Consider the following 15,015-nt stretch of genomic DNA (forward strand, 5'->3'; position numbering starts at 1 on the left):
AGTTTATTGGATGGGAGCCTTTTTCCCTACAAATAAAATCAAATAAAAATAATTTCATGTCCATCACACTTGTTTGAACATGCTTAAAATGTCCAAAACAAAAGTAGTCAGTGAGGTTTCCATGCCTTTGTGTTTAGTGTCTTTGTGTGCTCACTGAGCTGAGCATAAAATGTTAAAGCTAATAAATGTTAAAGAATGGTTTACTTTCACTCAAAACATGTAAGTACAAAAAAAGAGCAAAGATCTCTAAACCAATTCAGTTTGGCAGAAAATAAAGAAAACGCAGACACTGTACTGGAAGATTACCGGCTCTAGCGCATATCGCACATCTTGGCACAATTCAGTTAATTTCAATTCTGTTTTATTTACATAGCACCAGTTCACAGCAACAGCCACCTCAAGGCATTTTATATTGTAAAGTATAGACCGTAAAATAATATGAGAGAAAAAGCAAAATTGCATGACCCCCCTTTGAGCCAATTGGTTGTTTACTGGTCTTGGCTAACCATCTATATTTCTTGTTTCAGGTGAAAAACCTTATGAGTGCCCCAACTGCAAGAAGCGCTTCTCTCACTCGGGCTCCTACAGTTCCCACATCAGCAGCAAAAAGTGTATTGGCTTGATTGCAGTCAATGGCAGGATGCGCAGCAACATGAAGACAGGCTCCTCCCCTACCTCTGCCTCCGCCTCCCCCACTAACACTGCCATCACCCAGCTGCGACAAAAGCTTGAGAACGGAAAGCCACTCAGCCTCGCCGAGCACAACAACCACCTGAACATCAAGACGGAGCCGCTGGACTTCGACTACAAGCTGATGATGGCTTCTCATGGATTTGCCGCTCCTGGGCCTTTCATGAATGGAGGAGTGGGGGGAAACAGCCCACTTGGGATCCACCACAGCTCGGCCCAGAGCCCCTTGCAGCATCTTGGGATGGCCGGACTTGAAGCGCAGCTCCTGAGCTACCCGGGTCCACTGGGGAATAACCTGAGCGAAGTACAGAAGGTTCTCCAGATCGTGGACAACACTGTGTGCAGGCAGAAAATGGACTGCAAGCCAGAAGAGCTCTCCAAGCTCAAAGCCCACATGAAGGAGCTGGGATCCCAGATAGAGGAGCAGAAACAAGCGCTGACAACGGCTCAGGTCGGTCTTCCACTTGTCAATCACAACGGCGCCACCAAAAGCATCATCGACTACACATTAGAAAAAGTGAACGAAGCCAAAGCCTGCCTCCAGAGCTTGACTACAGACTCAAAGAGACAGATTAGCAATATCAAACGAGAGAAACCCAACCACATGCTTGAAGGAGGTGTGGATGAGAAGGTGCAGGAAAACAACATGTTTACACCTTACGCTTGCCAATACTGCAAAGAAACCTTCCCCGGGCCAATACCTTTGCATCAGCACGAACGCTACCTGTGTAAAATGAACGAGGAGATCAAAGCTGTGCTGCAGCCCAGTGAGAATTTGATGCCCAATAAACCAGGGATATTCATGGAGAAGAACACTCACTTACCCTCCTCCGTGTTGTCTGAGAAGGTACTCACTGGGCCTCTTAACCCTTACAGGGACCACATGTCTGTGTTGAAGGCATACTCTGCCATGAACATGGAGCCCAACTCGGAGGAGCTGCTCAAGATTTCCATAGCGGTCGGTCTTCCTCAGGAATTTGTCAAGGAGTGGTTTGAGCAGCGAAAGATGTACGAGTACGGCACTAACAGGACCCCACCACTAGAGCACAGGAACAACATGGATATGGTTGTCGGAACAAATAACCACCACACTCCACCAAAAGACTCTTTGGCAGCTAGGTCGCCACTGTCTCTAATCAAGCCTACTGACCGCATCACATCACCCTCCATAGCAGAGCTCCATAACAACGTGAACAACTGTGACAACTCGCTCAGACATTTGAAAAACCACCAGTTCAGCGGCAGCCAAACCAAACCCACAGGTGAAAAGTTGGACCACTCCCGCAGCAACACCCCTTCCCCGCTAAATCTGTCCTCCACTTCTTCCAAAAACTCTCACAGCAGCTCCTACACTCCAAACAGCTTGACTTCAGAAGACCTGCAGGCTGAGCCGCTGGACCTGTCTCTGCCGAGACTCATGAAGGAACCCAAGCATGCACTGACTGTCAAAAGCAGACCTAAAGTCAACAGTATTACCATTGACCATAACAGCATCCCTTCTCCCCGAGAGCACTTCGAAGAGCCTTTGAACTTGGCCTATCTCAAAAAGGATTTCTCAGGCTCTACCAACAATGGAAACTTAGAAAAAAGCACTAGCCCCATCTTCGGCATTAACCCGTTTGCGGCCAAACCCTTGTACACGTCGCTTCCACCTCAGAGCGCTTTCCCACCCGCCACATTCATGCCCCCGATGCAGGCCAGCATACCAGGTCTTAGGCCCTATCCGGGCATGGATCAAATGGGCTTCCTACCACACATGGCCTACACTTATGCAGCAGGGGCAGCTACCCTTGCCGAGATGCAGCAGAGGAGAAAGTACCAGCGGAAACCAGGTTTCCAGGTAAATAAGCCACCTGTGGTTTTGTGAAAGCCCCAGGCTCACTCAGATTCTCTGAAATGATCTGAACTCATTTCTGTACTAATTAAAAAACCACTCAGGAGTTAGGAGAGTGAAACGCTCACCTGAGGTAGACTGAACTGGCATAGGCGATGGAGATAAACAGCTGTGACACAACCCCGGGGTGGAAAAAGTGAGGCGTCATTAGTGGGAGGAAAGGAGGGCCTGTGCAGCCTGTGTTCAGCTGTTTTAGCAGTAATATCATTCAGTGATGAAAAAGAAAAAGCTTTGAGGATTGCTTCTACTTCCTTGACTTCATTTTAACTGGATTATCTCATCCCGTCTTAATGAGCCTCCAGCCCTTCTACCAGAGTTTCATTTGCAGATTTATGAATGTTAGTGGTGTTTTAATTTTTACCCTCAAAAAAACACTGGCACAAAATATCAAACAGCATCAGGTTAAAATATATGACAGGACCCATATTGGCCCTAAAGTTTAATCTCGTTAAAGCTCTAATTGTTACCACTCTGCACAGTAAATTTTACCCGCTGGAGTACATTAATGCTCTCGACTCCAGTCCTCCTCCAGAGCTGGCCTGAACTCACATATTTTGTTATTAAATATGGGTGAAAGGCCTTTGTAAAAATGACAAAGGTGAGCCCCGGAGCTGTGCACTTCTCTGAAATTTCCCATTGCAACTTTGCTGCATTTTAAAGAGAGCCAAAGCCAAAATGAGCTTCTACATGTGGATTAATAATGCACAGTCTCCATGTTCATTACCAGTGAATGCTGAAGGCTGTTTAACATAGAGGGAGCCATTTTGATGAAAAAAAGTATTAATAATGTTTCCTATTCTAAGTTATTAAATTAGATTTTAAAAATACAGCTACAGGCGTTTAGTTCAAATTGATTGCAGAGTGATAGTGGTCCCTTCTTAAAACACAGTGCAGTGCTGTCCCCACATTATCACACACATATTCATTAAGGAAAGCTTCAGTGGCTCAATATTGGCCATTAAGGTGCACCTTCTGATTTTAATCATTATATGAGTTTGCAATGTCAAGAATGGCTCACTGTGCCTCCTCTAATGTTATAATATTGTTCTCCATCAATTCATATTTAAGACTAATCTTCATCATAAAAGAGAATTTTAAAGGAATGTGCAGAATTAACGCTCGTGTACAAAATTAGACCACACTGAATACACCATTATAGCGGTGTTTCATAATGAGGAGACTGTCAGTTATAGATGGGTGATATTACTGCAGAGCTGAAAGTTTTATAAGAAATAAACGCCGGTATGTGCTGGTAATCAAAAATGCATGAGAACATGTAGCGTTGTGTGATTGTTTGGGAGGAACGCTTCAGTGTAATGATCCTATGTGGACAAATGGTGTCTGGCTAGATATTTTTATGATCTTTCACCAGCTATTGTTTAAAGAAAAGAGGATATTCACAACTAAATAACTTCCTTTTTTTGCGTTGATCTTCTGGACTTTCCTTTAAAATTTAACAGTTAGTTTAGAAATTAGCATGCTATCAGTAACTTTATATTAATGTAATATGAAGCAGTTATGACCTAAACTCACAAAAATCAGCTAATAATGTAAATCAATGTAATTTAAAATAATATAAGTATCAAGTATGAGCTTTTCCACCAATGTAGATTGAGCTACAAAGTGTTTGTAGTTTTGCTAAATGACACTCTCAAAGCATACTAATTAGCTAACAAACACTTAGCTGTTAATATAGCAATTAGCATGACACCTAATTGCTAACTTTTTGTCAAACTTCATACAATTTTTCAAGATATATCATAGCAAACCTAAATATAAGAAATTGCAACTAAAATTATAAACATTAGCTTTCTCTCAAATTAGTATTAGGAGTTAATAAACCGGCACATGAACACAGGCACCTTATTTTTCCTTAATTTAGTTATAATTAACTGTCACCTTAAATGATTATATAGCTTGAAAATGTAACTACTAGTACAAGGTTGTTTTTCTAGCAAGACAAAGTTAGCAGGAAAAATAAACTTTAGCATTTCTAACATACATATTCTAAAAAAATAAACAACTAATAAACTTTTTTCACATTTAAAAAAGTATACACTGCTTATAAAGAGCTTATAGGTTTTATAGCTTTATAGATAAAATAAACTCCACTTTTCATTAAAACCAGATAGTGGGTTAACAAATATTAGCTTTTTTGCTACAGCGGCTTAAGGTAAATACCCTTCTAAAGGGGTTAAAAACTCCCAGCAGCTCAGAAAATATTTATTGTGTTTGCTAAAAAAAAATTTGTCACACCTTTTGAGATTATAACACGAACGCTCTTTGAGCAATGTGTAGCATTTTGATATTTACTCTTAATTTACAGTTAGCTTAGCAATTTACACTTCAGAAAAGGGTGTCTTCTGGTTAAACATAACTATAAATAAATAAATTTTTGTTTGAGTCACATTAAGAACATAAACTCATAATTTAAGTAAAAATTTAAAGGGATTACATGTGGAATAATGTCAGCAACAGATATTAGCAACATTTACATGAAGCTAGCTTAAGCTAGAGTCATGTTATTTGCCACACACACAGTGACCACCTCACTGTTTTCTCACTTTTAAAAGAATATACAACATCTCATCATCACACTAAATTCATTATTGTGTTATCCTTTCTCCCTTTTTTTTGTTTGTGATTTTTTTTCTTTTTAGGGGGACCTGCTCGACGGTACACCAGATTACATGTCAGGGCTGGACGACATGACAGACCCCGACTCCTGTCTGTCGCGGAAGAAGATTAAGAAGACCGAAAGTGGTATGTACGCGTGTGACTTGTGCGACAAAACATTCCAGAAGAGCAGTTCCCTTCTAAGACACAAATATGAACACACAGGTATATACTGTTCTAGACCCTTATTTTAAACCCCATGCTTTTTTTATGTTTTAAATGTTTGTGTTGCCAAATCCTATCAGTATGAATATATTTTAATATATATAAATATTTTTTTATGTTATCCCCCTTTTCCCTCCTTCTTTCCTTCTCTGTTTAACCCTTAAGTTGTATATATGTAAACCCACACCTAACTTGCTTCTTCATTGACAGGGTTGAAATCCAGCGAATGAGTAAAGGCTTTGTGTGTTCTTTTTCTGTAATTTTGCAGGTATAGGCAGGATTGTACCATTTATTTCCCAATCATGTCTTCCTGTATGAACCACTTTGCTATCTTTAAAGACACACATCAATTCACCTAGATATGTAAAGCCAGCAAAAGGCCCCCTAATGCCTTTATCGGCCCTATTATTGACGATAGATCACATCAGCGGAGTAGTGCTTAGAAGCTTCAGAGCACCGATAACAAGTCTTTCATTATAGTTATTATACAGAGATCCTCTTTCACCAAGTTGCATCATTTATTTTATCCACTATCTGTAGAGAAGCGCTCTGTGCTTTACGCAGCCTTCGTGTTATCTGGTTGGACATAAAAGGGAGGGAGGCTCCACCGTCAGATCTCCTCTTCATTTAAAAGAGAAAATATGGGGTGGGGCGCGAGGATGCGTTATCTCCACTCCTGATGCGTCGCTGTGTGTTTTTAACAATATCGTGCCAGATGTTGGACCTGGAGTGCAGTTTCGGAGCTGTCAGAGGGGGGAGTCATGTGATTTGTGCGAGGCAGGAAGCCATATTTCCACACGTGGTGAGCAGCAGTTAGGGAAATGCCAAAATTAGAGGCTTCTTTGTAGCTTTTTAAAAAGAATCCAGGTATATTTTAGGTGAAGGAGTGTGGGGAAAAAGTGCCATTTAGCCAGCCATAAAACTATCTCACCCTGCACTCTTGGACAGCTCGGGTTTCTCATTTTGAGCCTTGGCATCTGAGCCGCGCCGTCATATTTGGTAGGGAAGGAGCTCCAGCTCAAAACCTAATATAGTCCCAGGCCTCGCCATGAACTCGAATTGCAATTGGAGATGAGCAGGGTTACCCCTCGGAGCCTTCCCCGCCCCACAGCCCCATCTCGGGTTTGTTTACCCCTTTGTCGCCTTCTCTGTTTGTTTGCTTTTGCAGTAGTTTATTTATGTTGCATTCATCAGTGTGGCACGCAGGGCCTAAAATAAGTAGTTGCGGTTGAGTTTCTGCATGCTTCAACCACAGGAGGGGAATTTCCATAATGTAGGCCTGTGAATGCGAGCACGCTTTTCTCATCGTGCTCCCAATTTGAATAAACAAATAGCCCAAAGTCGTAAGTTGGATTTAATGCTCGGTGATGTCATTTTTACTCCATGCCATCCAGTTCATCAGAGTTTTTCCTCAATATTTTGCTTTGATTCTGACTTGTGTGTGTGTGTGTGTGTGTGTGTGTGTGTGTGTGTGTGTGTGTGTGTGTGTGTGTGTGTGTGTTGATTTGCTGTGGCTGCAGGACGCCTCTCACGTCCCTTTCGTTTTTTCTCTGCTTTGTGTCTCTGCAGGCAAGAGGCCGCACCAGTGCCAGATCTGCAAGAAAGCCTTCAAACACAAACACCATCTCATCGAGCACTCCAGACTGCACTCGGGGGAGAAACCTTACCAATGCGACAAGTGCGGGAAGAGGTTCTCGCACTCGGGCTCATACTCGCAGCACATGAACCACCGCTACTCCTACTGCAAGCGTGAGGCCGAGGAGCGGGAGGCCGCAGAGAGGGAGGCCCGCGAGAAGGGCCACCTGGAGCCCACCGAGCTGCTCATGAGCAGGGCGTACTTGCAGGGCATGACTCCTCAGGGTTACCCAGAGCTGGCGGAGCGAGAGGCTATTCTGAGGCATGACGTGGTGAACGGAGGGATCAGAGATGCAGGGCGAAAGGAAGTGGATGGAACGTACGCAAAGATTGGACGGAGGGACGACGAGTTTGAGGAGGAGGAGGAGGAGAGCAAGAGCATGGACACGGACCCGGACACGTTGAGGGACGAGGAGGAGAACGGAGAGCACTCGATGGACGATAGCTCGCTGGACGGCAAAACGGAAACCAAATCGGATCACGAGGACGCGATGGAGGATGGCGTGTAATCGGCGGCGACACTTCAGAAGCTTCCCATCTTTAGAAGTTTAAAAAAAGAAAAACTAATGAAAAAAAAAAACAAAAGAAAAGAAAAGAAAAAAAGTTTTTAAGTTTCTCTCTTTTCGGTTCAAGTATTCTTACCTGCTCGGTTTAAAACGCCGTGTTTTAAGCTGTACGTGCACGTGCCTGAAGCTTCCGGGAAGCTTGACGGACTCCTCAACGTGGACTCAAATATCAATCCGGAAGAGGAGGAGGAGGAAGAAGGAGGCATTGAAGGGGGAAGGGGGAGGCTTGGGTTTGTGAAATAAGCTGCATTATGCAAACCGAACAATGAATAAATGAATACATTTCAAAAAATGTACAGTACTAAGGCCTAAAAATATGTGTGGTGCTAACCTCCTCAAATAAAAACCCCTGTGTTCCATAGTATTTATAGCACAACTAGTGACTTGTACAAATTGCACTCCGCTTCTATAATCATGAACAAAAATAATAAAAAGTATTGCCTATGTATATATTTATACAGTGTTGGAAAAAGAGCAGTAGTATCTGCACTACTACAGTCCTTCAGTATTACCTTTGTTATCACCAACCTACCTACGGTGTCGTCTTTAGTTTTCATCTCCAGCCACACTGTTTTAGGCCTCTTGAATCAAATGAAGGAATTAAAATTCAAAGACTGTGTGAAGGAGCTTTCCCCCCCCCCCGTTTATTTTTTTGTTTGTTTCTTTATTATTTTTTTTAAAAGAGACCTTCATTTTAAGGGAAAATACAGTTTTACGGACAGATGTTGTTTTTTGGGGAGGGTCAAAAAAAAAAAATGAAGGACGAAGCCTTTGTAAGGTGTTTTTGATAAGAAAAAAGAAGCCTTATATGCAAACCTTTTAACCTGTGTGTTTTCTGCAAGTGCCACCCTCGTATTGTGTAAAAGGAAGGTTACTTTTTTTCACCAGCTTCAGTATTGATGAAATGGTTCACCGTTGTTCTTTGAAGCACCCGTGTCAGTATTATAGGCAGCAGTTCCTTAGTTTACATTATGTTGTGCAATGTTTTCTCACCTCTTTTCTTTGTCAGTATTACACCAAACCATTTTTTCTTCTTTTTTTTTTGAAAACAACAAATTGCATTTCATTTATTTGTAGGTTGAAAAGAAAACATTATTTATGTGGCCCATTTTATATTTCCTAATTTTATTTATTTCATACTGTTGTGTACAGTACTATAGTTCTTCAATATATAGATATATTTTAGTAAAAAGGAACATGGTGTCGATCATAGGGGCAAATTTTACGTAAAGAGAGCATTTATTGTGTTTTGAAACATTGTGAAATGCGAAGTTTAATCTTATTTTATTTTTATTTTTTTTTCCTTTATTTTCCAGCTACTGGAAAATTCCAAATTTGGGAACTTTTATACAATTGTGAAAACACTGTATTTTCGACTGAAAAATTCCACTTTCTTCATCTTTGTTTCTTTTTTTAAGCTAAAAAAAATGAAGAGGGACTGTTAAATACTATGTATGATATCATGACTGAAGAAGAATCTTTCCTGAAATGTCTTTGTAAAAGTATTATTGAATTCTTAATTTGTAATTTCTCTTGAAAATGACCCTGCTCGAATAAAAGTAGCCAAATTACAGAGTACCAAACCCTCGGGGCTTCGTGTTTGTTCACAAACGGTGAGGTGTGCTTGGCTTCGTCACAATGAACTCTTTCTTTTCAGATGGATTAAAGTCAACTGAGCCCAGCCCTCCTGCTGATTATCACTATTTTAAGATGAGAAAACAACATAAATGCCACGACCAAAGTTTTAAACAATAAAGCCAAAAATATTCTGTATTAGTTTCTTAGTAAATCACATTAAATGACTAAAACTTGGATTCCAGTCACTGGAATGTGTGAATGTGAATCAATCTGCCAATGAAAATAGTCTCATCCTGTTTTTACTGAATTTGCTGAAATGTGCTGTGTCCAGCTGTTCTGGAAGTGTTCTTTTACAGGTTAAAAAATGCTGTACATATAAAACAAATTATTAATTTAGACAAGAAAACACAAAGTGAAGCTTTTTAAAACCTCTAAAAAATATTAAAATCATATTTGGAAGCTTTTCTTTTGAAACAAATGACATTTTAACGCTTTAATTAAAGCATCTTGAGCAAATTGCTGTAAGCAGATAACATACTTATGTAGCTGTCAGCAGGTTTAAGAATCAAAATGATTTGCTTTGTTTCACTGAGTTACTCCCGCTGATTGGAGGACCAAATGTACACCAGAGCAAACCTACGACTACTACTTATTTAAAGGCTGGTTTAAGGCAAGAAAACACAAGGCGAAGACACATTTAAAGGTTTTTAAAGCATATTTGAAGCTTTTATTTTGACGCATGACAATTTTGATAAACTCCTTGTTGTTTCACTGAATTGATCCGACTAACTGAAGGATCTAACATGCACCGATCCAACTTATCCCTGATAATTCTAAATAAATACACCACCTCCGCTTAATAACTGATTAAAAGCTACTACAAGAAAACTCAAGACACATTTAAAGGATTTAAAACCCTTAAAGGTTTTATTTAAAGCTCGTTTTGAAGTATGAGATTGTATGATAATATTTAATAGTTCATAATAAACCCCCCTCTTCCTCCCGTTATAGTGAAGCAGCTGAGAAGCTACAGTGATGACAGTAATAAAAATGCTGCATGTATCATTCAATATCAACACTGATTATTGAAAAAGCACGAATAGTTTAAATAAAAACACATTTGGAAGTTTTTGTATTAAAGTATTAAAATATGGTGTTTATTGAGCCTTTAACTATATTCTTTATATTGCTTTCAGCTAGAATAGATGTGTGATTTAAAGGCATCTTTTGCTGTTTCTCCACATTTTTGAAGTAAAGGGTAGTTCTATATATTCTATATGTGATTTTCAATTAAAAACCAATATTAAAAAAAAACAAGCAAATGCAACTGCATTCCCAGATTACTTTAAAGGCTTCACAAAACTGTCAAAATCAGTGAAATAACACTAGATAAAAAGAGCAGAAGCTTTTAAATGTAAAGAAACTTTTTTGTGATTTTTATTTTGAAGTATGACAACATAACATTAAAGCACCTTCAGCTGATCTGAGTTGCTGAAAGTACATTTAGGGAAGAAAGTATCATCTTTAGGTTAGGTTCAACTATCTGAGATCCTGGGACCTGCGATTTTTATGGTTTTGTGAGGATTATTTCAAATATAAAATGTTAGGAGCTGATGACTAAAATTTTCTGCTGCTTTTGTTCTACCAGCATTAAACAATAAATGTCATTCAGATTTAAAAGTGTCACATTGGACATGAAACATGTGACCTCGATTTTTTATAAAGTTTCACAGTGAAACATCTCTAAAAATTGAACATTTTTATAACAGCTAGTGAAAAAAAAAGGAACTTTCTGCCTTTTAATTGTTTATCTATCAATTGTTTACTTCAGTGTAGTCTGAATGGACATGAAGGAAGTGTTTATAAGAAGATAAAAGTTGTAAAACCTTAGAAAATAGAGTAAAAATTTAAAATTTATCCCATTTTCCAAAGCCTTTGCTGGGCTGACTCTGGCCCCCAGGCCTTATTTTTGACACCTGGGGTTTAAACCCTATCAAACTGATAATATCCAACAGAAAGACCAAAAAACTACTAATAATGAAATTCACTGCCTACAGAATAACACATGTATTAATCTGCTACTGAAAATAGTACTTATAAATAGTCCAAATGCACTACTTCATTTTGATTAAGTGTAAACTACAGTGATCAGCTGTTTTGGTAAATGACTAAACTTTTTCTTTGATGAAACTGTGTGTTTTTACCTGACTTATTCAATTAATATTTATTTGTCTGCACAAGACAGCATTTATTTTTAATGGAGACAATGGACGGGGTTAATCAGAAGCTCTTTTAAAGCTTCTTGAATGTGTGTGAGTATATAAAAGTTGTGAAATTACATAATCTTCTATTAATTATACGTTCTTGATTGTCAAAACTTGAGCAATCCTGCAATCTGCTTGAACAATTAAAGTACAAGTTTGTGAAATTGTGTGTCCAAATCAGAGCTGCCAACAAATTTTAACTGTCTTAATGTGGTTCGTTAGCCGAGGGTTCATTGCAGGGTGGTCTTCCTTGTCACCTAATAAGTGAAAGATCCTGGTTTGATCCAGGAAGAGAGATGCAAATCCCTTTGGGACTGCGTCTGGAATGATATCTCGTGTTAAAAAAATTTACATTTAAAAACCTGCCAAATCAAATGTGTGGAGCTACCATTTTCCAACTAGGTTATTTCGTGTCTAGCATAAGAAATGGCTTTACCTTTTCAGGCACATTACAAAGATCTGTAAACAAGGATTGACTCAATTTCTCCTTTCAAAATAAAGCTACCAATTTCAAATTAAAGCATTTGCAAGTATCTATTCAACATTATAATTAAATATAACAAAAACAAACACTGCAATTATGGTTCAAGGATGCCAAATGTAAGCATTTGTTTCTTTTCTATCATGACATTAAAGATTTCTTGGGTTTGGACTTGTGGCGAGACTGAAGAAGACATCTGAAGGTTTCATGTTGAACCCGTGACCTGCATTTTTTCACCGTTTTCTGACATTTTTTTTCTCCCCTAACCAAAAATCAGCTCCTCATTTCCTGAATCTCTTTTTTTGAAACTTCCCTCTGCCCTGACAGGTGGACTCCATCGGAGGAGTCCTCTCCAGTGGAGAAGACGCTCGCTTCTATCATCCACTCACGCGGCGTTATGCAGATTAAAAGCAACATCAAAAGGCAGAGATAAAAGCGCCAAAGGTTGAGCGATGCCAAACATCAGAACGCGCTTTGCATATCTCGATTTTCCTATCGATCGGCACGCCATCGGATCATGCGCGGACCTTCTCGCAGATAAAAGAGGGGGTCTTAAATGATTAGCTGATGAATTTGATAATGTGCCGTGAACCGCCTGGACAATTACGCATGCGGAAAAATGAGCGGGTGAGGAGGGAATCCTCTGGAGTATATCACTATCATTAAGGGAGAAATTTTCAACCTTCCTCTACTTCTGCATTTTACATCTATTAGACTTGCATACAAGACTGCGTTCGCCACTCTCTAACTTTACAAGCCACTAATGGGGAAGGTCAAAGGTCGAGATGGGAGTGATGAAACATTCCTGCAACCCTAAAGTAAAGGAGGCAGAGAGTGAATTGGAAACAGAGGAAAGAAATGACAGGATTTCAACTTATTAGATGGTGTAGAGGAAAATAAAACAGGGAAAAGGTGCAAAAGGCAGAAGATGAGTTTTCCACTTCTGTTTACATTAGAATCTGCTGATTTCTGAAGTGTGTCTGCCATCCAGCTCCTGCGCGTTTCTTCCTTCTGTATGAATTCCCGCTGTCACTCTTAAATATTGACTGACACTGATGTTGATCCAGTCTACTCTTACATTTACTGATCAATACTGTCTCATACTATTAGCCCTGGGCCCAGAGGAGGACAGCTTTTAATTGCAATCAAGCTGCATGATGGTGCCCTGAATTGATTTTTTTTCTGTCTGTGTGTTTCTGTATGTTTGTGTGTGTGTGTTTTCTATAAATATGTTTTGACAGAAAATTGAAATTTGCTCCTTTAAAATTTTTAAGCTGCACATCACACAGAAAAAAATACATAAAACAAATAAATCAAAAATAAGAGAGGAAAATAATTCCAGTAGCTGCAGTCCCTCTAGCAGCCACTAGAGGCTGGCTCCTACAGTGAGTCTCTCCACATAGACTCCCATGTTAAAAGGTCCAACTTTACAGCAGAAATAAACACAATTATATAGGGTTATGAAAACAGTTTTAATCTCTATACCTGAAGCCCAAATTTGTGAAAACTGCACAGGTTTTGAGTTTTTTAATAACTTACCCATTTCAATTGTTTCAGGACTTAAAATTATGCAGTAGTAGGGGTGTGACCGTGGATGCCAACCACAGACAGTAAGAAGTAGAAGGTGGGAATGAAGATGACTGGACTACAGCAGTGAGTTTGATACCATGAGATGTAAAGAGTAGACAACAGCTAGAAAAGCAGGCAGCCCAGTGAGATCTTCCTTATTGTACCTGCTTGGTTCTTTGCTAATATTTCAGTCATGTGTAGACACAACACTGGTTCATCAGCCTTTCTTATGCTTGAATTTTAGGTCAGTGTAAAATAGCTTAACAAACAAACAAAAACAAAACCATCCACACGAGGATGGTCAGGACTGGACTGAAAATGAGTAAAAAAGCAGAGAAAAACATTGAAAGACCTTCAGAGTTACGAATTATGAAGAGAGCCTAAAAATCCCAAAATAAGTCACTGAAGATGGCCTATTGTTATCAAGGCAAATTTGAAGTCTGCTGCTTTAAATGCAGTTTTATCACCAACAAATATTCATTTTCACATCTTTCAGACTGATCTGTGAAAACCTTGAGCCTGATCGCATGTCTCTCTCTCTGGTGTTAAGAAGCTGAAAAAGCAGACCTGTCTGGCCGCTCTTCTCGGGCATCGGGGCAGCGATTTTGATCTGTTCTCATGTAAAACGGTGGTGGGAGCACTACCCGGCTCATAGAACATTTAAAAGGGAGGAAAAACAACAACACAAGCGTGTAGTAGTAATTCATACGAGTGTCATGCAGCCATATGCCTCGGCCAGATTGGTGGTGTATTTTGGACAGCTGAGCTCTGATGATTCAGTGCTGGGCCTTGTATAGACCAAAGCTAAGTGTACATTTTGCCTCGGGCTACTCTGCTGCCTCCACAGATACACTTAGTAGTAAAATCGACTCGTTTTGCATTTAAAAAATGCTCGTCCGTCTTGTATTATTCATCGTCTTCACTCCTTTACCTGCATTTCTCATCCTCAGAGAGACACAAAGGTCATTTGTCAAATACCGTAGGTGATTGTCAATCAACTCTATTTATACACCAGCTTATAAATACAAAACCGGCGCATACATGTGCTTTAAGAAGCCGAGGGGTTACATTATGGAAAAAGGGAGCCAGAGCATGAAACATCAACAGCGAAATGAAGTCGTAAGGGAAAAAAAGATCACGCTTTAATGCACAAAATATGACTGATAGAGCATGACAGAACACGTCGGAGGCCAGTGAATGAAAATAGGTTTGAGGTTTGGTTGCAACTGAGGATTTGAGGGGCATTTTTTCCATTTTGAAGTCAGTCTGGGCTCCACTGGAGAACAGATTAGTCCCTGAAATATTCAGAGTATATGACTCAGTGCTAGCTTTGCATTTGATGAGGAGAAGAGGAGGCTGTACAAGACCAGCCAATCCAATAAGTGAAGCAAAGGATACTGAGAGGTTTAGCATCCATGTAAACAGGTTCAACTTCCTTTCTTGTAGTTTTTCCACCCTCAGTGGAACAATCTAGAACTGTGTAAGTTACATGTGATC

At 39.7% G+C, this 15,015-nt stretch overlaps 1 protein-coding gene across 5 annotated transcripts in view; it reads left to right on the plus strand.

Moving 5' to 3' along the window:
* zeb2b (zinc finger E-box binding homeobox 2b) overlaps window positions 1–9,356 on the plus strand; it is a 100,505-nt gene extending 91,149 nt beyond the window's left edge. Inside the window, exons 9-11 of one of the 5 annotated variants that reach the window (XM_080877168.1) lie at window positions 528–2,530; window positions 5,245–5,425; window positions 6,995–9,355. In XM_080877168.1, coding sequence (XP_080733294.1) covers window positions 528–2,530; window positions 5,245–5,425; window positions 6,995–7,569 — 2,759 coding nt within the window. In that variant the 3' untranslated portion in view covers window positions 7,570–9,355. Of the gene's footprint in view, window positions 1–527; window positions 2,531–5,244; window positions 5,426–6,994 lie in introns of all 5 variants that reach the window. The other 4 variants (XM_080877170.1, XM_080877171.1, XM_080877172.1 and 1 more) reach the window with 4 other exon arrangements.
* Window positions 9,357–15,015: the final 5,659 nt, after the last annotated feature.

Source organism: Rhamphochromis sp. 'chilingali', assembly GCF_963969265.1.
Source record: "Rhamphochromis sp. 'chilingali' genome assembly, chromosome: 3".
Lineage (NCBI taxonomy): Eukaryota > Metazoa > Chordata > Actinopteri > Cichliformes > Cichlidae > Rhamphochromis > Rhamphochromis sp. 'chilingali'.